General features: G+C 43.1%; 2 protein-coding genes across 4 annotated transcripts in view; one reads left to right on the top strand and one right to left on the bottom strand.

The window, feature by feature from the left end:
- FGD4 (FYVE, RhoGEF and PH domain containing 4) overlaps window positions 1–18807 on the top strand; it is a 161909-nt gene extending 143102 nt beyond the window's left edge. Inside the window, exon 18 of the mRNA XM_056482588.1 lies at window positions 18725–18807. Coding sequence (XP_056338563.1) covers window positions 18725–18807 — 83 coding nt within the window. The remainder of the gene's footprint in view (window positions 1–18724) is intronic.
- A 490-nt stretch (window positions 18808–19297) lies between these two features.
- LOC130248680 (ankyrin repeat domain-containing protein 26) lies at window positions 19298–24848 on the bottom strand. Of its 3 annotated transcripts, XR_008839678.1 has the most exons (4): window positions 24692–24848; window positions 24052–24264; window positions 20664–20810; window positions 19379–19468 (listed from the first exon to the last, which is right to left on the bottom strand). XR_008839678.1 is itself a non-coding variant. In XM_056482599.1 (3 exons), the coding sequence occupies exons 1-3, from the start codon at window positions 21277–21279 to the stop codon at window positions 19298–19300; spliced, it is 399 nt and encodes a 132-aa protein (XP_056338574.1). In that variant the 5' UTR covers window positions 21280–21376. The 3 variants fall into 3 exon arrangements, 1 of the variants encoding a protein (XP_056338574.1); XM_056482599.1 differs by lacking the exons at window positions 24052–24264; window positions 24692–24848 and adding an exon at window positions 21199–21376 and having other exon boundaries at window positions 19298–19468; XR_008839679.1 differs by lacking the exon at window positions 24052–24264.
- Between the last annotated feature and the right edge of the window lie 1807 nt (window positions 24849–26655).

The raw sequence follows: 26655 nt of genomic DNA, 5'->3' as shown, positions 1-26655 counted from the left end.
AAACCAGCACCTCCAAAGCATTTCCAGCTTCAGGCCAATGGGAATGCATCAGTAAGTTTGAATCAAATCCTAGCAGCATAAAAAGACAAAACATTCCCAGTAGCAGTCAAGGTTAAACAGTGCAGGCTACAAACCTTGTCACATATCTATCTGGGTGCAGAGAAGAGAGGAATTTGGATTAAGGAGCTGAATGAGAAAGAAAAAGAGAAAAGAAGTTCAAAGGTCTTCAGTGAGACACAAGAAAATGGCCTACCTGTACATGAGGCAAGGAAAAAAAGCTTACAGTAGAAAGACCACTAAAATACAAGAGGGCAGATGGAAAATGAAACCAGAAAAGGAACACAAGTTGAGAGAGAGTGTAGGGAGCTGAAATTCCCCTTCTCACATTCTGTAGGGAAACTGGTTTCATAAAGCCACTGATTCACAGTGGTGTCAGCTAGCAGAGTTCACTATTCTTTCCCATGTCAAGACACCCACATTCATTTGCACCAGCCCTTGGCACAGTTGTTAGGATTGAAGCTTGACAGTTTGGAAATATAACAAGCAGCGTGAGTCCCAAAATCTTCTTGCAATACTTGCAGCAGACAGACATCCCCTGCCTTGGGCTATACACTAAAGACCCATCTTTCAAATTCTGGTACACAGACTACTAACAGTACTTCCTGTTTATGACTTGGAGAGGGAAGACTAGGTTTTAAGACTTTCCTCAACACACTGAACATTGAGGTACTTGAGGCTACAAGGTGGTGCCATGTCAGTCTCAGTTGCTCCCTAAGTGGTAATTTCAGGAAGAGTTATCGCAATAGAATGAGCAGCTCAATTTAGAATAAGGGGGGATAAATTCACAGCAGGAAATCTTAGTCCTTAACACCAGACTTCTGCTTTGATTTAGAGAAATCTGGCATGCTGAAAGTCCCATCTTTCTCTTAAGAGAACCTGGCTGGATTGGTAAGAAATAGTAAGTTTTCTGTGGATATAGCAGTTGTTTGACTCACCCTTATTCAAGGAATAAAACTTCAGAGTTTGATACATTATTAGAGTTGCAAGGGAATCCTAAGAAGACACACTGTGTATACTATGAGAGTGAATTATCCTCAGCTCCTCTGGTGACAACAAACCAAAAGTCTCCACAGGTTGTGATCAAGAGCAGAGAGAACTTCAGGGGACTAGGTCCTACCAACAAACTGCACTAGGAAGGAAAAATGTTAGTACAGAAGAAAGCCCCCAAATGAAGAAGCAAATCCCCTCTGGACATCAGTAATTGAAGATTGGGAAAATGTCATACATAATGGTTCAACAGCTTCCTTGAGAGAATGCTCAGAGTTGTAAGACACACATGCTCTGGAAAGAAACTCTAAGGGTGCTGTTGAAGTCAGGACACTGAAAGGGAACAGTATTACCACTCTTAGATCTAATGCAGACTTGTCTTAGAATCAGCTCAGATGTCTTCCACAAGTGGATTTGGAAGCATTTTTCACAAAACAATGAAGAGGCCTATATAGCAGTTTGAACTTTACATCTGTATTTATTAGCAGCTGTGTAAAACAATGAGCCACGAAATAGCCTGGAGAAACATTTAACTTCTGTAATTAAATTTCCCTACTAAAGGGGAGGCAGCAAACCCCTGAAGGTGTCTGTCTTGATACTGACAAAACTTGGAGATTCTCAGGGAGTTCCAATGTCTTCTGGAAAACGAAAATGGAAAGCACTACCTGAAAACTGTGGCTGTAATTGAGTTTTAAGAAGCACCAAGTACTCCCACTTTCTTTCCCTTCGCTGTCTGTTTTCTTTGCTCTTCTCCAAAAAAGGCACAACTGTTAAGCCTTTCATTTTAAACTAGGGCAGCTCTTTTGCCTAGAAGAGGAATGGTTTCCTCTTTTGCCTTTTTCTTAACATCTTGCTCCCATCTCTTGGTTCTTCCTTTCTCTCTCTTGTTCTGTGCTCCTGACTCCTCCTGGTCTCCTCTTTTTTTCCCTTTCTCAGTGGGTCCCTGAATTTTCCTTCCTTTGTGTTCTGCACTGAAGTGTAAGTGCAGTTATGCCATTCCATTCTTATCATCCTATTTTTGAAGCATCCTTTTGTTGCTATTAACATACTAAAGCAAGTTCTGTGAAGAAACTGCTGGACTGAAGATCAAGGAAGAAGAAAAGTGTCCCAGATGTCTGATAGGATTTGTCATTCATGATGACGTTAGCCGTTTTAAACAAGTTAACAAAACCATACATTGGAATTTCACGTTGAGCTTAGCTGGGAACTCCCTATGCCACAGTACTCCTTGTCAGTTTCTCTTGTAAAAGAATGTCATGACACACTTCACTGCTTTGACTTAAATACTTTGTGGCCTTTGACTCTCTTGAAAATTTTTACAACCCTGAGGACCAAAAGTCTTCAGCCTTACATTGTACAGCTGTGCACTGTTTTAAGGATTAGCAGTTGCTTTGGCCTATTAGACAATGTGGACCAATAAATGGATTTTAACTTCATGCTAAGAGGGAGAACCTTGCACACTGCCACTCTCCAGCAGGAGTCAGGAATGGTATTTCAAAATGCTTACCTTGGCCACAGAGGCTACAAGCCTCCTTCTTGATGACAAGTACTTCTTATGTTGACTTTGCAAGCTGTCTCCTGCACTCACACTACTGTCCAGTCCTGAACGGTTGCCAAGATGTCCCAGTGCAGTTGAATGCAGAACTGGAGCTGCAGCCAGATCTCCTCTGACAGTGCTGACTGTGACTGATTGCCTTTTAAGGCGCTTCCAGAGGAGCTTAGCATTGGCTTTATCAAGGCTCTTGTTAGCTCTGAAACATTCCAAAGCACACAAACAGTTACCTTTGGTAGTAACACTTTCCCAAAGTTAGTCTCCAGGTCCTTGAGTATTATTTGACTTCTGAGATGAAGAGCCTCCAAAAATAGCACATCATTTGACCTGAGCTTGTTTACAGGACCTGTTTCTAAGACATCACACCAGGTGCAAGGAGCAGCAAGTGTTGCCAACGCCTAGGACTGCTCAGCATGAGGGCTTGGAAGCCTTCTGTGAAAGCCCTGTGTTTACATAGCTTCTTCTGGAAGGCACCAGCATAACAACTCTGGGCTGGCCCCCGTCCCAAGGGAAGCTCAAAGCTCAGAGCCACTGCTTAAACAGAAGCCAATAAAGATAATTTCTAGTTTTCATTCACAGAATCTAATGCTGTTTTCTGAGGGGCCTATTCATACTCAAAGTTTTATTTATGGCAGCAATGATGGCAGAACTAATCTTTCTTTCCTATTCATACTCAAAGAGTAATGGACATGAAATTGATCTTTGGTGTGGTATGCAGGATGAAGAAATTATACAGACTGCTAAAATAAGCTACCAGTTAAAACAATATCAACTTAAAAAGTATGTTGTTAATGCAATAATGTTGCTACTGTGGTGTTCCTGCTGAAACACTAAAGAGAAATGAAGAGAAGGCTGATGAAGGGGAAGGGTCTTGCACCAGAATTATGGCATCTCATGCTTCCACACATGATGCTGAGCAGGTGGAGAAGAGTGATTTGGAAGGAAGATGCATGAGGAAACAGGAGTCACTTTTATTACCACTCCAAAAAATATGGACTTGCCTTTCCACTTTCTTTGCTAGGCATCGTCTAGTTTTCACTTCCTCCGGATACAGCTCCTTGTCCTCTTCCACTTCTGCCTGCGCACATTCTTCTGGGAAAGTACTGTCTTGTGGAGTATTTTTTATCTTGTTCAATTCACATTCAGGATCTCCAATTCTGTCTTTTAGCTGGTTTCTCCGAGAAGCATGATGACTTGCTTTGATGTGTTCCAGTCTCTCCTGGGAGGCTGCCTGTGCCTGAAAGAGACAGTGCACCTTCAACCACCACAAAGAAAAAGAGAACTCTCCCCACCTGTCAATTGTATGTACCCAAGTTCAAGGGCCCAGCTTGGCTCAGAGAGGCAGCTGTGCCTCCTCACTACCATCAGCAATCAAGGCAGAACCCTGAGCTACTACTTTAAGTAATTCTTTTCACTTAGGATGAAGCCCAAAGCAGGACTACTATTCAAAGCTACTAATGAAAGGCCACTATCTCTGTAGGACAGGCCATAGAGAACACTCTAAGGCCACTTGCTATGAAAGCCAAGTAGATCCTAGGCTGCTTTCTGAGCAGCCTCCATTCAGCAGAATAGAGAAGGAACTGATCTCCCCTTTGCTCTGTGGGGAAAATACACCATAACATTTCCCTATAGAAACAGGTAACTAGGCTCAGGAGTCATGAAAAGAGAAATTTATGAGCAGCTTACTGAGGTAGTGGCTCGACGCTCTCTCTGCAGGGCTTCAATCCTGCTGCTTTGTTGTTGGACAGTTGCTTCCAAACAGGTCTTTTCAAATCCAAGGCTTAACAAGAAATAAAGGCCTTATTATAAAAATCTGCCAGAGCACCAATTAAAAAAAAAAAAACCAGACTAAAACATACAAAATCAAAAGCATCATTCAAAACCATAATGATTTGCTGTGATGCAACAAGGCTACCTAGCTATCTATTGTGGTTTCCAGCCAACTTGTGTAGGCAACAGACACTTGGTTCCACTGTGTTCACTCACCGTTGCATCTCTTCTTGCAGTTGTTTCACTGTCTCCAAATTTTTCAACACCTGGTCCTGCAGTTTCTTGGCAGAAGCAGTTGTTTCTCTTTCCTTCTCCTCCAAGGCAGCCATTAGGTTCTGAACACAACGCTCAGAATTTAGATATTTCTCTTCCATCTCCTGCAACTGTAAAGCCACAGAAAGAATCCACAGTTGTCAGGTGAGCTTTTATACAGAGGAGTCAGCTGCTGCCCAAGATTCATGTGCTGCAGATATCAGCCCATACCCTCTGCCCAAGGAACTGCAATCATCTCCAGTACCTTCAGAGCTTTGATTCTACTAGCAAATGAACACAAGCTGTGTTACTTCCTATTCTTCTACAGCAGCCTCTCCCATCCCTCCACAGATTCCCTAGAGCCTGGTTCTAAGCACTGACACTGCTGCTCCAAGCCTTCTGGGGACCTGTGGTGATGCTCTTTGTATTCACTTTATTTGCTACTGCATGAAAGCATGAACTGACATGCTTTGATTCCCAAAGAAGGAAGGAGTCTTGGAAGTGTCAGAGGAAAACTGCTCCAGTGCACCTGCTCTGGAGCACAGCACGCTGCCAGGGGAGCATGGGGAGTTTTCTCAAGTGGCGGAGACAACAAATGCAGCGCTGAGAGAGGTGCCAGCTCCCACTGAGGGGGAAGCAGTGGATCCCTGAGGAATGGCAGCTTTGCCTCAGTGTAGTGATGCCAGAAGAGACAGCAGCAGTTATATCCCAGTGAGCACCACTTCAGAAAGGCTTCCAGGTTAACTGCACCGTCAGACCTGCTCTGGAGTTTGGAATCACACTGGGCTGCTTGGGGAGTGTTCTTAAACCAGGACGACCTCGAATGTGGAGCAGAGAGAGGAATCCCACGCCCCTGACCGTGAAGTGGGGAAACCCTGAGGAGAGGCAGCTCTACCTCAGCTATGACCTGAGGAACTATGGGACGGGGAGCAGAGGCAGAAGGGACAGAGGCAGAACAAAGCCAAATATAATCATTACTTCCTTATGTCCCTCTCCTGCTTCCTGGGATACTGTCTTGTTCTTTTTCAAGGTGCATTGGAAGAAATAGGTACTCACAGCTTCATTCTAAAGGCACAGGCTTTCCCTAACTCTGCTCAAACCCTAGTTAATTCCTTATGCAAGTACAGGTTGCCTTTCTAGAGGTCAGCCTTGTGGCTCCTAGTAACTGCCAGTGAAGATTTGGATGTGGATTGCTCTAGAGCTGCATTGGCAACCTTCTGCTGCAGCTGTGGCACTGCGTTCTAGGGCAATGGTGTTCCACAGGCATGAGGTTTGCGCTGAGCATATTATGGGGGCTTTTACTTCTTCAGTTGCAGAATTATGCCTGTCTCCAGAGTGAATTCAAACAAAGAAATGCTGCTGGCTACCAACAGGTAGCCAAAAAACCAATGATCTCTCCCTCCTCCTTTTCCAGCTAAGCAGCCCCATGCTGCCAGGGGGAAGCAGGGAAAACTTCTCTGCTTCTATTCAAAACTAGAAATGCCACTCAAAGGCCACTTGCTGTGAAAGCAAGGTTCTCAGCTGCTTTCTGAGAAGCCTGTATTTCAAAGAATGCAGGAACCAAGCTCCCCTTGGCTCTCCAGGAAAACCTCACCATAAAATGTACCCACAGAAATTGGTAATTAGGCTCAGGAGTCATGAGAAGCGAAATTTATGAGCAGCTTACTGAGGCAGAGGCTGGTAGGTCTCTCTGCAGGGCTTCAAACCTGTCGTTCTGTTGCTGGATAGTGGCTTCCAATCTGGCATTCTGAATTTCAAGGCTTAAAAAGAAATACAGGTCTTATTGCCAGAACCCACAAGAACAAGCACCAATTCCAGATCAACAGCATGAAGTTATACAGCCAAAGAGTACCACTCAAAATCAGAATATCTCTCCTGTGGTTTCCACCCAGACTCTGCAAGCAACAGACACCTCGTCTCACTGTGTTGTTCCCTCACCGTAGCACGTGTTCTTCCACTTGTTTCACTGTAGTCTGGTAGTCAAAATATGCTGACACCTGGTTCTGGGCAGCAGCTACCTCTTGTCTATCTTTCTCATCCAAGGCAGCCATCAAGTTCTGAACACAACGCTCGGAATTTAAATATTTCTCTTCCATCTCCTGCAACTGTAAAGCCACAGAAAGAATCCACAGTTGTCAGGTGAGCTTTTATACAGAGGAGTCAGCTGCTGCCCAAGCACTCACAGCTGCAGATACCGGCCCATACCCTCTGCCCAAGGAACTGTAATCGTCTCAAGTATGAGCAGCTTACTGAGGCAGAGGCTTGATGGTCTCTCTGCAGGGCTTCAGTCCTGTTGCTTTGTTGCTGGACAGTGGCTTCCAATCTGGCATTCTGAATTTCAAGGCTTAAAGAGACATATTGGTCTTATTAAAGAAAATTCTCCAAGGAGAGCAACAATTCCAGATGTACAATGTGAAGAAATAAAATCAAAAGCAGGAGTGTCCTTCAAAATCAGAGTATGTGTCCTGTTGTTTCCTCCCAATTCCTGCAAGCAACAGACACCCCAACCCACTTGTTGTTCCCTCACCACAGCATGTGTTCTTCCAGTTGTTTCACAGTACTCTGGTACTCAACGTATGCTGACAGCTGGTCCTCCAGTTCCAGGGTAGCAGCTACCTCTTGTCTGTCTTTCTCATCCAAGGCAGCCATCAAGTTCTGAACACAACGCTCAGAATTTAGATATTTCTCTTCCATCTCCTGCAACTGTAAAGCCACAGAAAGAATCCACAGTTGTCAGGTGAGCTTTTATACAGAGGAGTCAGCTGCTGCCCAAGATTCATGTGCTGCAGATACCAGCCCATACCCTCTGCCCAAGGAACTGCAATCATCTCCAGTACCTTCAGAGCTTTGATTCTACTAGCAAATGAACACGAGCTGTGTTACTTCCTATTCTCCTACAGCAGCCTCTCCCATCCCTCCACAGATTCCCTAGAGCCTGGTTCTAAGCACTGACACTGCTGCTCCAAGCCTTCTGGGGACCTGTGGTGATGCTCTTTGTATTCACTTAATTTGCTACTGCATGAAAGCATGAACTGACATGCTTTGATTCCCAAAGAAGGAAGGAGTCTTGGAAGTGTCAGAGGAAAACTGCTCCAGTGCACCTGCTCTGGAGCACAGCACACTGCCAGGGGAGCATGGGGAGTTTTCTCAAGTGGCAGAGACAACAAATGCAGCGCTGAGAGAGGTGCCAGCTCCCACTGAGGGGGAAGCAGTGGATCCCTGAGGATTGGCAGCTTTGCCTCAGTGTAGTGATGCCAGAAGAGACAGCAGCAGTTATATCCCAGTGAGCACCATTTCAGAAAGGCTTCCAGGTTAACTGCACCGTCAGACCTGCTCTGGAGTTTGGAATCACGCTGGGCTGCTTGGGGAGTGTTCTTAAACCAGGACGACCTCAAATGTGGAGCAGAGAGAGGAATCCCACGCCCCTGACCGTGAAGTGGGGAAACCCTGAGGAGAGGCAGCTCTAACTCATCATGGTGGGGGGAAGCAGAGGCAGAAGGGACAGAGGTAGATTAAAGCCCAATATATCCACTACTTATTTAGGTCTCTCTCCTTCTGTCTCCCAGAATACTCTTTTGCCAATTTTCACCATGAACAGGAAAGCAAAAAAAACACCATGATTTATTTCTGTTGGGACAGGCTTTCCATACCTCCACTTTAGCCTTCTCCAGCTCTTCCTCCAAGTGCAGTTTGTCTTCCTGCAAGCGCAGGTTCTCTTCCTGCAAGCGCAGGTTCTCTTCCTCCACATCAGCCTCATGGCTTGTAGTAACCGCAAGAGCAGTCCTAAAGCATCCAAAATTTGATAGGAAACATGTCCAATTTGGCATAGTTTTTCCCTGATTGCTCCCAAATCAACTGTTTCCCCCTTTCCTATAAGCACAGTGAAAGGAAAGCCAAGTACATGTAAGCTTGGAGAATGCAGCCTAGAAGGGACCTCAGGACGTCCCACTGCCTCCCCAGTGCAGCCTCAACTATGATGTCAGGCCTTGCTATTTAGGGCTCCTTCTGCTGCTCTTCAAAATCCCCGTGGATGCATCTGCACCAACTCCTGGGGCAAGCTCTTCAACTGCCTGACCATCTACACGGCAAGACATTTTGTCTTTTCGTGTGGTTGGAACTCAACATTTCCCCTTGGACAAGTTGCTTCTCTTTCTCCCAACACTCCCATTCGTACCACTTAATGCACCAACTGTTCCTTTGCTTAAAGCCCCCTCTCCTGTCGAGCAACCTTGCTGCTGAGCTAATGGCAAGTTTCCCAGTGAGTTCTGGTATGTGTGGGGAGAGCACACCACAGACAACACTTTCTGACAGTCCTCAGTGGACAAAGTACAAGAGTACCGAAGGTTGGAGAGCAGCCAAGAGCAGACCTGCATTTACCAGTCACATGGGGATCTGCTTCCATGTGGCTCTTCCTTCTTTTTCTAAGCTCATTCCCACACCTCTCCTCAGTCACACTTGCTGACAACTGAGGAGGCCTGTGTACTGTTTAGGCAAATCCCTCACCTTTCACACTGCTCAGCAGCATACCCATCACCTGCTTTTTTTAGAAGACACTCCAGCATCTCTTCATGCTGCTTGGAGACAAGATTTAAGGGGGTATATCCCTCCTGAAAGAAGAGAGAATCTCCATTAGAAAAACAAAGAGAAGCTCAGCACCTGCTCAAAAGAGAAGCTTTACCCGCATGCCAAGGTTACCTGGTTCTCAGCATCACTACTGGCATTATGCTCAAGCAACAGCCCTGCTAGTGGTGTTACCAGACAGGACAGCCAGGTGAAGGGCAGTGTTGCCATCAGCATCTGCCAGATTTGGGTCAGCACCATGTTCTAGCAGAACAGACACACATTTCTTTTGCTGGCACTGTACTGCCTGGGAATAACACACAAAAAAGGGGGGAAGACTTTCAACATTTTTGTGTCACTCTTGTCACAACTCGCTCATCTCCTGAATGTTGGAATTGAAGGACATCTTCAAAGATTTAGCTAACAGAGGCCTAAGCCACACCAGGTAACAACATGCATGCTTCTATGGCCCTTCTGTGTAAGGAATCATGCAAGACACCTCTCCTGTAATGCACTGTCAATAAGCTCCACTTACAAGATCAGAACACAGTCCACTTACCCTCATCAGTGGAGTTCTTTTTAAGTTATCAGCCACATCCAGCTTGCAGCTCTTTCCTGCTAGATATCGAATGACATCTGCGTGGCCATTTGCAGAAGCAAGATGCAGAGGCGTCCTAAAAATAATACAGATAGTCTCAACACAGAAAAAAAGATGATAAAATCAGTGTCTTTACACAGCCTTGGGGACCCTGCCCAGCCTCTCTTCCTCCCACTTGCTGCTGCTGCATCAGCCACCGGGCAGAAGAGAATGGGCGAGGTCCGAGCAGCTGCGAACAGCCCTACAGAGACACCACGGCAAAGCGGCAGGCCGGCAGCCTGCACTTCCAACAGTGCTCGAGCCGAGAAGGCAGCTCCAAGCCGTGAAAAGCTCTAGAGTTCACTCCCGTGCAGCTGACAGGACAAATCTCGCTTTTCAAGCCATTAGCTTGGACGCGATCCCACCCACGGCCTTAAGAGCGCTGCTTGCACATGGCATCCAAAGCTGCTGGGGGGGTTGGTCATCAGCACCGTGCTGATGCTCTCGTTCTGCCTTTCCCTTACGAGAAGCCTGCCAAGAACTAGTGGAGCTCGGCTTAGAAAACGCCGCAGCAGCGCCTGCACAAGCAGCCAAGGTGTCCCCTCCGTGGCCCACAGAACTCACCGTCTGGCGGGTCGATGCCGACTCTCTTATAATACCAGCGCCACCGTCTCAGCCAGGCCAGGTCGCCGCGGGCAGCCGCGCGGTGCAGCCTGCCCTGGACCTTCTCCCTGTGCTCGGCGGCACCGCTGGCGGTGGCACAGGGCTGCCCAGACGGGCTGCTGGATGGCGACTGCTGTCGCCTATCGCTGAAGAGCCCCCTGAGTCTCTTCTGCAGGGCGTGAAACGCCATGGCCCTGCTGGGGGCAACCCGGCAGCAAGGAAGCACCCGGGCGCTGCTTGCCTCCGGGTGGGGATGGGGACAGGGACAAGGAAATAAAGGGGATGAGGACAGGCACTAAGCAAAACGCAGACGAATTCGCCCCACGCGGTGGCTGCGGCCAGAAGCCTCCGAGACGGCGGCACGGACGCGCAGTGCTCCCAACGCGGAACAAGCTGCTGCTCCCAGAGAGGGTTAGACAGCTCTGAGCGCCGGCTCCGGGGAACGGCAGAACCGCGGCAGCAACAGAACCGCGGCAGCAGCATAACCACGGGCAACGAGAGAACCGCGTCCCCCACGCGCCTGCGGCGCCACGCGAGCCCGCGGCACGCGGGGAACGACCGAGGGCGGACACCTATGGAACGGGCGCGGCCTCGGCGGGCTCCCCGAAGGAGGCTGCGCGGGCCCGTGAGGCGGCCGGCGGCCCCGGGCCCTGCCTGACCTCGGGCGGCCCCGGGGCTCTCCCTGCCCTCGGCCGGCCCCGGGCTCTGGGCACGGTCCGCGCTGCTCCGGCCGGGCCCGAGGCTGCGGCAGCGCTCCAGCAGCTCTCGCCTCTCTCGCTCTGGGCTCTGCCCTCACGCATGGCCAGGGCGCTGCTGCGCACACCTCCCCGGAATGGAGCTCAGGGTGGGGTCGGATCCCAGTCCGAGCGGGCGGCGGCCGCCGGAGGTCTCGAGATGATCGCTCCAAGGCTGCAATACCGGAGTATGTGATCATATGGAAGCCTGGTTGCTGATTTAGGGATGTATCCTGGAAGGTAATAAGTCTTATGAGGAATGACTGAGGCGACTGGGTGTGTTTAGCCTAGGGAAAAGGAAACAGCAGGGAGACCTTATCGCTCTCCATGATGATCTGAAAAGGAACTTGTAGCCAGGTGGGGGGTCAGTCTCTTAACCCAGGTAACAAGTAGAGAAGAAAATGAAATGCTCCAAGTTGCACCAGGATAGGTTTGTACTGGATAAGAAGAAAAAAACTTCATCACAGAAGGGTTTGTCGAGCATTGGAAGAGGCTGCCTAGGGAAGTGGCTGAGTCACCATCCCTGGGACTATTTAAAACATTTCAAAGTGCAGAAGGTGGCACTCAGGGACATTATTCAGTGGTGGACTCGGCAGGGCTGGGTTGACAATGGGACTTGACAACCTTAAAGATGTTTTCAACCTAGACAATCCTGCAATTCTATGACTGTAGAGCCTGTAAAATGAAAATATGTATTTTGATGGGCATGTGTGTTTCATGAGTGCCTCCCATAACCATTAGGTATGCTGAGTCTCTGAAATGCATCAGGTGTGTTGGACATGCAAGTACTTAAAACAGCTCCACAACAGTGATGCCAAGATGCATTAGAGGAATTTCCTGCACTGTAGGGGTTGTATGGCCATTTTCCTTGGCTTCCGTCCACTTTTGAATCAGGGTATGAACTGGAACTAGGTTTGTCTTTATTCATAATTTGTTCTAGCACCTGTTATGAGGCTATTAAAATATGTTCTTTTCACATACTGAAATTCACATACTTTTCACATAGAGACCTGCTCTTGGTTACTCCATATGTGAAACATGCTGAAGTCCCACCATTTTGTAAGTGTGATAGCAATAATATCCATCCATATTACTGCTGAGGAACTGAGTCCCTGGCATGGGTGGTACATGCAAAAAGTCCATAGCACATAAATCTGTGGTTCTTTGGGACAGTTGTTTCACAAAGGACTAGACATGACGTAAAGTGCATATATTTGTGGATTGTTTTGGGTATGTTCTGATTTCCCCAAAAGTGACCTTGAAGTATTCCAAATAAAAAACAGCAGCCAATATCCACATCTAAAGCACATGGTGGGGGGGATGAAGCCGAAGACTCGAGCGGAGGAGAGAGGCTGGGTCAGGAGGCGACCGTACGGCTGTAGAAGCCCAGAGGTTCTTCATGTAGGTGCTCTCTGGAGGCAGCAGCTCGAGCCGTTCCTGTGATACTGCACGGAAATACGGAGCGAGATGTCAGACTGTGCTGTGGGAAAGGCGGGGCCGGAGCGGTAGGGAAGCCTGGTCAGACACTGTGAGCAGGGGCTGTGGGCAGGTGTGTCAAGCGCGGGCCCCTCACGTCGCTGGAGCCGTGCAGGGGCTGCGCTTCCAGCAGGGAAAGCCTTTGGCCCTGGGTGTGTGACTGCCAGTTTTGGGAATGGTCAGACCGGGAAGTTTCCGTAACACCCATGGCAGACTCAGAAAGTTACTTTCTGGTAAATGGGGCTAAGCTGGCACCGACACAGAGGCATACAGACATGCATGCAGACGGCCTGTGTGAAAACGTAGTACAGAAAGCAAAATACTTGTTAAGTTTGGTGTAATTCTCAACATTGTACTGCTACAGGGATGCCACTGGGTAGTTCAGCTACCATATAATTTGGGGGTGATGCCATGGTACAGTATGCCATAGGGTATTTGGCTAATGGAACACCTTTCCAGAACATTTCTTCCTATCTTTAGAAACTACTCGAAAAACAGATAGCAAACAAAACCTAATTCAAACAGGAATGCATTTCACCATGGCTAGCAGTAAAAATATTTATTGCAATGGAAGGGGAATATAGTACCACTTTTTAGGGAGGTGATTCAGCCCTTTGAAATATTTTCTTTTCCTTCATCACTAAGAATGGTGCATACAATAACATTTTTATTTCCCTTTCCGGAATAAATCTTCACAGCTTTATCAAATGTTTGCTTCTGGCAGTATTCTCCTGTACTGAGGTGACTGATGTGCAGTCACTTTCATTAGTTGATTCTCAGTGTATTAGCAGTGTTCTGTTTTATTAGACCTGTTCTCTAGAAAGAAGAGCCAAAACAATAACAACAATAATTTTAAAAAATGGAAAAATGCTCTTTTGCTGAAACCACAGCTAAGTAGGTTCAGGTTGCAAACCCTAAGTTTCTATGAGTATTAGGAAATTACCATTAGTAACCATTTTGACAATGTGTCTATTGTCAGTCTGACGATTTAATAGAAAAATGGAAAGCAAAGTGCATTTTTTAACTGGATCTATTTGTTTTCTTGCAGCCATCTTAGAAGAAAGGCAAGTTTTCATTTACAACATGGCAACACGGGGTAAACACAAGTCATCTCTGTGCTCTCAGGAGGATTCAATCTCAACTTTTCAAGTGGACACATGCTCAGCCACAAATAGTTTTGTTTTTGCAGATTACTCCCCAGCTAAGACCGGGAGACCCTAATTCCATGTCAAATATTTCAGAATGTTATCAATAAAAAACCCTCTGATTACAATGTCAGCTCTAGTTAGTGACTTTGATAGCTGGATGGGCTAAAATTCACTTTTTAAAGATAAGGGGATGCTGATGGGGTCACAGGGTCACATGTGTTGGAGTCAGTGAGTTAGGGTCTCTCTGAATTCTTCAGAGAGGAATCAGAGTGTAGGCATTGAATAAGGTTTAGTAGGAACTGCAGTGTTTTTAGGAAGTGGAAGGCCTCAAATACCACAGCAGCAGAGAGTATTCTGCTGAAGATTGTAAACACATTGGTGTCTTCAGTAGGCCTGTAGTTGTAGACAGGACTTAGACATAATAGAGTAATGGTAAGAATATTGCTTCCATTTCTTAGATAGAACAAGATAGATTCTATGCCTAGTTCCGTACGTAACCTGGTGAGCTAAGAAACTAGAATTCTAATAGGTTAAGAAGTAGTGGTCTGAGCTTGCATCTTAGCTGTTGGAGAAATCCTATATAACAGTATGTATGGGGAGAGTTGTTGCTCTTAGCCATTTGGCTTTTAGCCACTTGCTTTAACCATTCTGGCTTCCAACCACTTGCTTATTGCTGCTGCTTTTGCCATTGTTTGCCATTGCTTTCGCTATTGATTAGACTGATGTGCTTTGTAATAAATAACTTTGTAACTATTAGCTGCTTTGCTTATTTAAGATTACCTGACAGGTAAGAGCCTAAGAGCTCAGAGTTAGGTGCCATAGAGCACCTGGGGGTCAGAAAGAACCCCGCTCCAGATTCCACATCTGGTGCCCCGTGGCTGTAGCCACAACATGGGTACAACAGGAACTGTTCATTCTTTACCAGCCAAAAAAGATGCAAAAGAAATAGCCAGTCTCTGTCACTAAAGCAACTGTCAGCTGTTTTTATCAATCTTTGTTCCTACTATTTCCTTAATTGTATTGGCTCAGGGCGCTGTTGAAGACATCAAAGTGTTTGTTTTTACTTTTGTTCTATTTCTATTTTTAATTTAATTTTTATAGTTCCTTTTTGGATTTAGGTTTGTGGTTTAGTTTTTTTTCTTTTTTCTTTTCTTTTTTTTTTTTTTTTGTATTTCCTATTCTCTTGCTTTTTCTGTTCAATGTTCTCTATGTTTATCTGTAGTTTTCTCAGTATCATCTAATAGCAGCCATATTCTTTTCCTGTCTTCATTAAATGTTTCATTCCTGTTCCTGAATTCGTTTCATTACAAGACTTGTGTACCACAGGAAGATTTCGAAAAAGGCCTTAAGTGTGACTTAAGTGGTGCATAAGCACTGGTATTTGGATTAGTCTGCTATAGGTACAACTTTCCTTCAACATGATTCACTGTAGCTGGATAATTTAGCTCACAATCTTTGTACAGCTAAGGTATAAAATGGCAGTCTGAAATTCTCCCTTGCCAATATGGATAATTCCCCTGTTGGACCACCTGGTGTATTTTTTCTGCCAGGAAGGAAGTGCCAGTAAAGACTAGGGCTAATAACATTATGCTGCTAAGCATCTGGTTTGGCATACCTGCTTTGCAACTGCTGTATTTATAGGAGTGGTACAACTTAGAAAAGCTGCCTGGGAGGACTGCATGTCTCAGTAGTGCTGACTGAGGCTTTGAAGGGCACAGGGTAGTTAGCATGTGTGCTGCAGACAGTGACTTCAGCAGCTTTGCTCTAAGTGCAGAGCTGCAGCTGGGGCTGGTGCATTGGTGTGCTGCCTCTGGAGCCTTCTACACTCATTGGGTAGTTGCTGAGTCAAGTGGGGACAGTTTTACTTGCTCCTAGTCCAGCCTGACACACCATATCCCATGCACACAGTAGGATTAACAGCCAGCTTTCCATTCAGAATGTGCAAAGGATTTCTTGTGGCTTCTTCTAAGTGATGAACAAGAAATGTCATTTTCAATATGGTAAAAGAGTTACTGCATGAGATTGGCTCAGTTGGTCAGAGAATGGTGCTACCACCACCAAGGTTATGGGTTCAGTCCCTTCATGGGCTGTTCACTTAAGAGCTGGACTTGATGATGCATCCTTGTGGGTCCCTTCCAACTCAGAATCTTCTGTGATACTGTGATTCAGAAGAGGCTTACTAGCATACTCAGAACCACATAAATTCGCTGGCTCCTTCTTTCTGGGCTACCAATATTCAGTTACCATGGAAATAAACTGTGATATTGTAGAGTGAGGTAGGTTGCAAGTGGATTTGTTAGGTTTGGTTCATTTGAGTTGAGGAAAATGCAAAATAAGACCTTTGTCTTCCTTCTTTTTCTTTTAAACTACTTGGAAATTATAAACCATAAGAAAGGGAGAAATGTCTGCTACAGTAGGACTGCAACTGCAATGCATTGAGAAATTATTTCAATTCCCAGACACTGTGGCTTAACCCCAGACACAAACTGAGGTACTGCACAGCTGTGTGATCACTACCCCCTGCATACACACCACCATCCCCTCCACCCCAGTGGGATGAGAAAGAGAATTAGAAAAATGTAACAAAAAACCCCTGACTTGTGGGTCCAGATAAGAAAAGTTTCATCATTGATACAAAACAAAAAGAAAAAAATTGTAATTTTAAAAATGAAAAAATTAAACCTGTAAGAACCAAGTGATCCACAATGTTGCTGCTCACCACACACTGTCTCAAGCCCATCCTGACTGACTAACTCGACCCAGTTTCTATGGTGTGGAATATCCCTTTGGCCAGGTTGGGTAAGCTGTCCCAGCTATGCCTCCTCCTAGCTTTGTGTGCATCTCCCCCCTGACTGAGACATCACACATTGAAAACTCCCTGAGTTGTGATAAGCACTGCTCAGCAAGAGCCAAAGTGTGTTATTGTGCTGGTTTGGGCTGTGGTAGAGTTAATTTTCTTCACAGTGACTGGGGTGGGGCTGTGTTTTGGATTTGTTCTGAACACAGTGATGGTACTATAGAGGTGTCTTTGCTATTGTTAAGCAGTGCTGTTGGGTCTCGAGTGCAGTCCTGGGCCACCTGCTCTGGGGATAGCCACAAAATGTCAGGTCCTGAGAGCACAGTCCTGGACTGCCTCAGTTGGACTGTATTTGGGACACCCCTGGGCTAAATTAGGCAGAACAATGCCAAACAAACAAGTAGAAAGTTTTATTGATGGCAGCAATGATGGCAGAACTATCCTTTCTTTCCAATCTTATTCGTCTTATAAGTGCTAAATGTTCAGAATCCAACTGTGTTAAGGCTGTGCATTCTTCTTCAATGGAGAGTCTATCAGTGACTCCAGTAATGGCAGTGAAATAATTTGAGATCAAATGTATTGTAGAGTTAGACCTATGGCTGGGTTTGATGCATCCATACAGTAAACTCAACACATCAATTATTCTGAGTCTACAGCACACGTTTCAGCCCTGCCCAGAGGTGTGCTTGAGTGCAGAGAATGTGTGACAAACATCCTGATGGAGAGGTATGGGAGCCTTCATCCTTTCAGCAGTGAACAGCTATACAAATTAAGAGTGTAGGCAGAAAGTTAATGATGGCATTATTCACTTTGTTGTCTGATGTTTTGTTGTGCTTACAGTTTTTGCCAGCTGTGTTTCAGATACTAATAAATTTGAGTTTGGAATAGGCTTAGACATGGTTTTCTACAGACACTGAGGGAGAGAACAATGATGAGTATTTAGTGTGCTCAGAAGTCTCCTACTAAGGATTTGAATTGTGTTCATGTCCAGCTCTGCTCAAAATGACACCATCTTTTATGGCAGCTGACTGTGGGGAACTCTTGTGGGAATGAGCAGTACGTGTTGCAAGAAGCAGGGGAGCCTAGAGGAGAAGGTGAACTGAAGGGTCATCTGGACTGTTTCTAGACCTCCTTAAGAGATTTCACACTAAACTGCAAAAAGGATTCTTCTCCAGATTGATTCCTTCTTTGTGTTCCTAGTTATTGTAATAATAGGTGTCTTGTTATTTGTGATTCTTGCACTAGTGGAAAACAAATGGAAAACCTAAAACATAAGTGAAAAATCCTCTCTTACTGTATTCTTTCTTTTAATAAGATTTTAAAAGTAGGAGTTATTTTCTCTTGAAGGCAAATTTGAATTTGGTGTATGAATTTATCTTAAAAACAGTTCAGATTTATTTAATTTTTCTTTATAGCATTAGCTGGTCCCTAGGGTATTTTTTATAGTATTTTTATTGAACTAAACATCAGGGCTTTTATTCTGTGACTTCCAGTTCTGACACTGAAGCATTTCCAGATTCTCAGGACAGGGGTGGAGCTGCCACTGTCTGGGCAATGTGTTCCTCCTTCTGGAGGTTCCTCCTTCCTCCACATTCTTCCTTTTACATCACGCTTGTGTCAGCAGTGCAATACTTTAAAAAAAAATCATCAAATATCTAAAAATAATTCTACAGGGCAAAAAATGGACTAAGGAAAAGAGAGGAAAGAAGTTCTAGAGAAGAATCACCTTTCTTGATCAAAGCAGACTTGGATACCTTTGCTCTGCTCTCTGCTCGGATCCCAGCAGTAACATCCCATTTACCAAAACCTTACTACAATTTCAACAGAAACACAACAAACCAGAATAAATCATCATCATCTGGTCCTATGCATATGGCTTATAATTAATCTACTTTAGGAACAAAATAATTTCACAAACTGGAAAACTTTAAATTGCTCGAAGTCTGTATTTAACCTCTCTATTTTGTCAGTCTCGTATTTGAAAACTTGTTCTCTTAAATCAATACACTTGGCATTTAATTCCTTGTTTCTCTCTTCCACTAGGTAAACTTGCTTTTCAGTATCAGCTCTGAGTTTGCTGAAAATATCATTAAACCGATCTTGCACATCATTCACTACTTTTTCTTTGATGATCCCCTTGTTCTGCAGATCTTCCAGCTGCTGACAGAGCAAAAGGTTTTCACTCTGGAGCTGGGCTAATCGCTCCTGCATGGATTCCTGCTCTGCTGTAAGTTTGTTCACTCGGTCTTTCTCAAGCTGTCGAGCACGATCGCATTCCTTTGCCTGACACTGCGCTTGACTCAATTCCTTCTGTGCCATTTCTAAAAACAGTGTTTTTTCTCTGAGCGTTTGTTTTAACTGATGAAGCTCATTTTCTAGACTGCTAGCTTTGCTTTCAGCTGTGCTCAGCTGCTGGGACAAGCTCTTGTTGGCTTCTCGCACATCTGAGAGGTCATGATGGAGCTTGTCTTGCAAGTGAAGCCGTTCATCACGTTCCCTCTGAAATGTTCGTTCCACATCACTTTTTCATGACTGGTGATGTTCAAGCTCTTGAACAGTAGGAATGAAATGATTCAATTTCTGTCTCTAGTCTGTCTTTGCTTTCTTTTGTCTGCTCAAGTTTGGAAGTTAGCATTGCGGATTCTGTCTTTAGTAAGTTCAGTTGTCCACTGCACTGAAAACTGTTTGTGTTCAGGCCTCCTCATCCAGCTTAAGTTCTTTTTAGAGATCTTCATTTTTTTCTTTCAAAGTCTCATTTTCCTCTAAATATTTTCCTTCTTCCTCCTGGTGCCTAAGTCTTATTTGATCAAGTTCTAGTCTTAGCATGGCAATCTCATCTTGCAGGAACTGATTTTTGTACAACAGATCCTTTTTTCTCTCAGTGTCGGATTCCTGAATGACAGGGAACATGAATAAATATCTGGGTGGGAAATAAATCTACAAAAATAACTTCAGCATTAAATTGGATTTTAACATTTCTAACATTGTAACATGACTTCAAAGATGAGAGTAAAATTTCAGATAAGACATAAGCTACTCTATGAACCATTTCACGTGTCCAATGCAGGTACAGAATGAAAGCGTAACATATCCATAAATAAACATGCCAAATACATCATGCTTTTTCCCCCCGTAAACTAGAAACTGTATAATAAAATTATTTAAAATGTTTCAGGTACAAAGTATTATATTATGAAATGACAGTGCTTTCTTGTGAATGCATGCCTTTAAAATATTCCCTTTTAGATTACTTTAGCTGTGTTACCAATCTGGTAAAAATCTCTGTTTACCAGGCTCAAAAGGCTATTTTCTTTTTTAAATGTCTTCTTAACACTTTTTTTAGCATTACTGAGAGTTTGCTATACAGGTGAATCATTCCTGGAATACATGAGTCTTTTATAGTGCCTGTTTAGTATACAAATTTTTTTCCATGTAAACACATTCACCCTATATTTATTGGAAAGCACAGCCAAGAACAAATAATTCTTCCAAGAATTTCAGATTCTTAGTAAATTCAGTCAACTCTTCAAGACTCTTTTGAATTTAATAGTGTTTATGATTGCTTATTCTCCTTCAATTATTCTAATTATTATTAATTAGAGAGTTTAAATCACTGCTGATCTTCCTTCATAAAACTTTTAATACGTGGAGGTGGGAAAGAACTCCATACTTTGAGTTTGATAAGGGAATAAATAATTTAAAAACCCCAAGTAATGGGAACACAGCATGTCAAACAACTTCCTTCCTGGTCAGTCTGGATGTAGGTAACTAGGTGTTTCACTGTGAGAAACCTTAAAAAGTCATGATAAAATGTCAAGGAAATAAAAACAAGACAGTTTAAAAAATGGTGTAGAGGGTGTTTTCTTTTAGCTTTTTACTTGTACCTGCAGTGTAATTACATACAGCACTGATACTGCTTTCCAGAACTTTTAAAGACAAAAGGGTAAACAGAAGAGATATTTGAACAGTAAAATTACACTGGTAAACTGTAAATATTCCATCAAGAAGCAGAAAAAATATCTCAGTTATAATAAAACTTTATAACAAACATGGTTAAATTTAATTAATTAGAAAAAATTCTGCTTACATCTGAACTTCTTCCTATAGTTCTTCTTGTCTCTTCTTCTAGTTCCTTTTGTCTCCAAAGGTGATTGTTCAAAATGCCTTCTTGCAGGGCTCTGGCACTCTTTTCCTGAGAGAGGTGTCTCTGTGTTTCACCACGCTCATCTTCTACCTATAATAATACAATTCCATTACTTGCACCTTCAGAAAAATCAGAGCTAGCAATATTATCCTACTCTCCCTTCTATTTTTGCAAATATTTTTGCTCTCCACAGCTACAATAATCCACCTACAAACTTCAATTTTCTTCTGAAAAATTAAGAAGAAATACAGAATGCTTTGTTATAATTGAGAAAAATAACTCAAAGTCAAGCTTTGAAACACAAACAGAAAAAAGGGAACAGACTACTTGGAAACCAGCTGTTCGAAAAACATGGCAATAGTTATCCAATGCCTCTTCCATGAACAAAGTACTACCTCTTCTTCAGGCACACTGGAATACAACACCCATTACAAAGAAGCAGAAATAAGGTAAGTGTTTAAGTCATTATCTAATATACCTGTTTGAGGAGCTTTCTCAGTGTTACTAGCTCCATTTCTAAATTCCTGGATTGTAACTCAAGTTGCTGTTTCTCCTCCATCTCTTTACAATATTGCTCTTCTTTCCTACTGAGTTTTTCTCTTATTTTCTCATATAGTGTTTCTGCTCTGAGCCTCCTTTCTTCTTCTTGCTTCAAAGTACACTTGGGATTTAACAGTATAATTGAGAAACTAAAGGACTGACATAAAAATTATATATTCTACACTATGAACTTGCAGAAAACAACTCAAACCATAAAGACGTTAAATATTTTCAGACTTTATATTTTTTACTCTATGTTTTAACTTTTTAAAGAATTAGTATGTCATTCCATTATCCATGACATCAGTTTTACAATATATGGAAATAAACCATTGACTGTTTTATCACTTTTACGTTTATCTAGGTAAATATACTGAAGTGTGCACATTTCTGTTACTTTTGAAGAAGTCATCTTGACATTACAGACACTTAGATCAAGGGGAGTTTCTTGTCTTAGCGATCAAAGCAATGTCTTGACTATGATTAATATACATTTTCTTAACATGATGAGCATTGTCTCCATATTATGGATTCAGTGGCTGCAGGTAATGCTGATGAAACAGTACATCACCTCTCTGACAGACCCACCAATTTTTTAACAAGCCTAAGGCTTAAACAACGGCTGACCCTAGGAAAAGCACAGTTTGTATTTGCTCAGGAATGAGATCAATTTTCAAAAACTTATTTAGAAATGCAGAGGGTTTAAGTTAATGATATTAGAAATGACTTTAAACCTCTAAGGATCTCTTATCTCAACTAAACAACAGCAACTTGATTTTGAAGATAATCTGTAGAGAAATCTTTGAGGAATATTAACTTCTTTACTAACTGAAACAAACAGCAGTAAGCACCAACATGGTAAGAAGTGGTCCACGGTACCCAAACAAAAAAGCAGTTTTGTGTTTCAAAATTATTTTGAGTATTTTTTCTCATATCCTTGCAACAGTAACAAGAAAAAAGTAGTATTAACATAAGGACAGAGCTGGCAAGTGCAAGTCTTCTTTAGAAATTCTGCAAAAAAATGTAGCAGCAGCCACTAATAAATTGTTCAAAAGATTGATGGTAAGATTTGTATTTCCACGGTTTATATTGCAAGGAAGAAAGCTTTACATATAATTTATAGGGTAATTTAACAAAATGAAATAAAGCTTCTGTGAATAAAGCTTCTATAAGTGTAAGGCTAAAATGTAATTGCTTTCACAATTTCTTAAGAATGAAAATAATAATTATTCACACTTGTTAGATACTTTGGAATTCTGAAAAATAGCAGCTAGGGTAAAGTTAATTTTCTTCACATGGGTCTGATCTTCAAGTTGATAATATGGATTTTTTTCCTAGATGCTGAGCAACATCTGCACAACAAGAAGGCATTTTCTGCTTCTCCTACTGCCCTACCAGCAAGGGGTCTGTGAGTGGAAGACAGCTGGGACAGGTGACTCAACTGACACAAGGGACTTTCCAAACCATACGACATCATGCTCAGTATATACAGTGGGCAGAAGAAGGAGGAAGGGGGGGATATTCTGAGAGATTGCATTTGTCTTCCCAAGTAACTGTTACATGTGATGGAACCCTGCTCTCTGAGGGATGGATGAACAACCTGCCTGTCCGTGGGTAGTGGTGAATGGATTCCTTGTTTTGCTTTGCTTGTGTGCATGGCTTTTGATTTCCTTATTACACTGTCTTTATCTCAACCCAGGAGCTTTCTCCATTTTACCATCCTGACTCTCTTCTTGCCATCCCACTCGTGGGGAAGTGAGTGAGCAGCTGCATGGGGTGCAATTGCCAGCTGGGCTTAAACCATGATAAACTGCTAGAGTCCAACTGAGGCAAAGCTGGGACTGGCTCTGTCTTCCTCATAATCCTCTTCCACATACCAGGAAGCACAACTCAAAGTTCAGTTCCCTCAGTCTCCCCTCACAGGGCTGGTGTTCCTGCTCCCTGACCAGCTTGCTAGTTCTCTGCTGAACTCACACATATCAATTAAGATGCCCCTGGTATTAGAAGGCCAAAGACTGGACACAGTGCTCTAGATGACATTCAGTAAGTGCTCAGTAGGGGCAAGTAATCACTCCTTTCCATCTCCTGATCTGCTGCCATTTGCCTTCTCAGCTGCCAGCTCCTACTGGTCCATGTTCATCTTGCTCTAGCAAGACCACTAAGGTCTTCTTAGCAAGCTCCCTGGCCAGGCTACCCCCAGGATATCATCACAAGAGGATATTCCATCCCAAGAGCAAGGCTCTGCATTTGCTTTTGCTCAACTTCCTACACTGTGTACCAGCTATTCCTGTCTGAAGTGATGCAACAGTGGTTAAAAACCTCACATCATCCAAGTCTAGCTCAGGATTACAGAGAATGGGGAAACCCTGAATTGGACTTTTCAAATAAACAAACATGCAAGCAAATAAGTACTCTATACTTCTCTAAACACTTCTGAGTTTAGAACTCTGTCACAGTTACCTGGATTTTTAACACACATCAACAGAAACTGCAAGGACAAAAAACACATCTCATATATATCACCTCTCTCATAAATCTCATTTTCCCATTCAAACTCTCTTGTTCTCTTCTCTTGCTATTAAAAAAAAGTGAAAACATCCAGATGATCACAGATGGTGCTAATATACAGGTGTTTTTCATTCTTCCTTTATAGCATACCTTGCCCATGGGATTCAAAATACAGAAAATCAAAAGACTACAAGCTTCTCATCCATCCCATGTGTATCATCAGCACCTTCTGGCACATGAAGACTGACAAGGTAACACATTATCAGAACACAAGATTACATACTTAAGGCTTTGGATATCACTCTTCCATTCCACTTCTTGATGAGCCAATACGGATTTCAAATCTTGAGTCTATTCTGCTATTAATTTTCATTTTTCCTTTTCATTTCCAACGTTCTGACTTCTCTCGAGACCGCTGCATACTGATCTTTTTCATGCTCTATTATGTGTTCATATTTAAGAAGCATGTCTTGAATTTTCAGTAAAATAGCAGAACCTGTTTTGAGATAGAAAAGACAAAGATGCACATATGCATAAATACTTTCTAATGTGTAAATTATTTGATTTGGTGCAGGTGATAAAGTTTAGGTAGTGGGAGTTCTCTGTGAGACGAGGCCAGGGGGTACACCATGCCAGACAGTGACAATGGACCCACTGCAGGGCACAGCTGAGCCTTTCAGCCATGCTAGTGTCACCTCAGAAAAATATATTTAGAAGAAGACAAAACCACCACTCAGGCAAAGGCAAAGGAAGCAAATAGGAAAAACAGCTTTTCTGTATACAAGTAGGTCAGTGAAAGGGGGTGGTGGGAAGGTGTTATCTTAAATATAAATGAACAAAGATACCCATGAGTGCACACAAAGACAACATGTTTTAAAAGAGAAACTTGTAATCTCAGAGGAAAAAGTGACTTTAGAACATACCTGTATGATCCACAGTAAGCTGCTCTAAGAGCAACACAGCCTCTCTCTAGGTGGACGCTGGTAGTTTGACATCCTCCGATGTTGTGTCAGATGAATGAGTTAAATCAAGGTCATCAGTTACATCCATTTGTATGCAGACCTACAAACAATGCAGTATTTTCTGTACTTTATTCCTTTCACTTGCTGTTTTTGCTGCAGATCTGGAAAAAAGAAATGTATTTCAGTTCAGGAATGTTTATCTTGCACTAAGAACAATATCTAAAGTTGTTCTGAAAATCTAATTTCAGTAGGGAATTAAAGTAAAATTTACTATCACTTTCCACTGTACAGGGTGTGCCATAGGAATATCATCCAAAATCTCCTCACACTAACATCCACAAAACCACCAAGAAACAATGCTCCCTTTGTTGTACTATCAGACCATTTAAGGTTCAGTCTCAGAGGGTTCCTAGCCAGATTTTACTATCCTATTTTTATTTAAGCTATTACATTAGGAAAAACTGATTCAGTATTCAATTGTGCGGACACATGCACATAAAGAAGGGGGAAGGAGCTGAATGCCTGTGAGGACACTCATCCCACAAGAGGCACCTGCTGGTTCCAGTCTGAACTGTGACTACTTACATTATGCCAAACACACACTTATGGTAAAACACACATAGACAGATGAGCAGGTACAGGCACAACAGCAGGTTCTGCCAGCGCCCCCTGCACAGCATCTGAACAGCAGCTACACGTGCTCTAGTAACATCTACTTAAACAAGCTGCTCTCTGGAGACAGACAATGGAAATGGTGCTCTCTCTTCCAACTGTCAGACCTCAGGTCAGTATCAAAGTGCTCTACTCTGACTAGGCTGGTATTGTTTTCAAGCACACACACATGGTGCTGGAGAGATCACCTACATTTTAAAACTGGACAAGGTGAGGCACTGGAACAGCTTTCTCTCAGCTTGACTCAAATCCTCCCCTGCCTTCAGCCAAGATCAGTCACAGCCTTTCAATGTGACAGTGCTTGTCATAAAAGGGAACACTGTTGTCACTCTAGACATTCTAGTCCTCCTTCTCTTTTTCATCTGTGCATTTTGTTTAGACTACTTCAGGGAGAATGCAGAACAAATCAAGAATGGCACTTGCTTCATATTGCATTGCTTGGCATACAATTTCAGTTATTTAAGAATGAATTTAAAGCAACACAATCTGCTTGCCTTCTCTGCCAATGCCCATTAGGACTCACAGGCAAGAGAATATTTTGCTATCATAGGAATCAATCACCATTTGAATTCATTTTCTATGCACTAATATTCACATGAAGAACTTGGGTCAGGATTTACAAAGACATTTCTCTCACCAGAGCTGTTCTTTGAAGCTTGTGGGACTTCATGCCTATCATTACAAACAGAATTTTTCACATCCTCAACACCTGTAGTTTGTAGCTTTCTGCCAGCACTGTCCTTCTCTTCTTCTTTGTAGTCAGATGATTCTCCCTAAAAGAGATCAACCAAAACAGCTGAAAAGAACAGTAACAAACATCATCTTTGCTGTTCCTCCACAATGCAATTCTTCATGTCAGTCTAACTTCTAGCTTCATTTAAGATACAACATTCCAGAGCATATTTCTTTTTTCCCCTCTACTTTGCTCCACAGAAAAATCATTGGTTTCCTGCTCTCAATCTTACTCAAAATCCTTTGTTTCCTCACTTTTAGCTATCACACCATGAATTTTCCTAAATGGTAGTAAAACTTCACGGATAAAAACTAACAGAACTGATAAAAATCTAACTGATTCCAGAGTCTACTGCCTACTCTTTCTCCATCCTATATTACCATACCATAGCAAAGAAACTGCTTTGACTCCAAGTAAGACACTAACATCAAAAATGGATGATGAAAAGATGGATATATGTGAAAGATAAGCATTCAAATAAATCAGTTTACTATGTGTTTCTTACCTATATATGACCCTT

The sequence above is a fragment of the Oenanthe melanoleuca genome, chromosome 1A, assembly GCF_029582105.1.
Source record: "Oenanthe melanoleuca isolate GR-GAL-2019-014 chromosome 1A, OMel1.0, whole genome shotgun sequence".
NCBI lineage: Eukaryota > Metazoa > Chordata > Aves > Passeriformes > Muscicapidae > Oenanthe > Oenanthe melanoleuca.
This window is presented reverse-complemented; position numbering and strand designations above follow the sequence as displayed.

Excerpts from the sequence above, each read along its gene's own strand:
- LOC130248680 (XM_056482599.1), bottom strand. The coding sequence starts at position 21,279 with ATGGAGGAGAAACAGCAACTTGAGTTACAATCCAGGAATTTAGAAATG. Across the intron at positions 20,811-21,198 it reads TGAGAAAGCTCCTCAAACAG|GTAGAAGATGAGCGTGGTGA; the intron begins GTATATTAGATA and ends GTATTATTATAG. Across the intron at positions 19,469-20,663 it reads CTATAGGAAGAAGTTCAGAT|GAATCCGACACTGAGAGAAA; the intron begins GTAAGCAGAATT and ends CCTGTCATTCAG.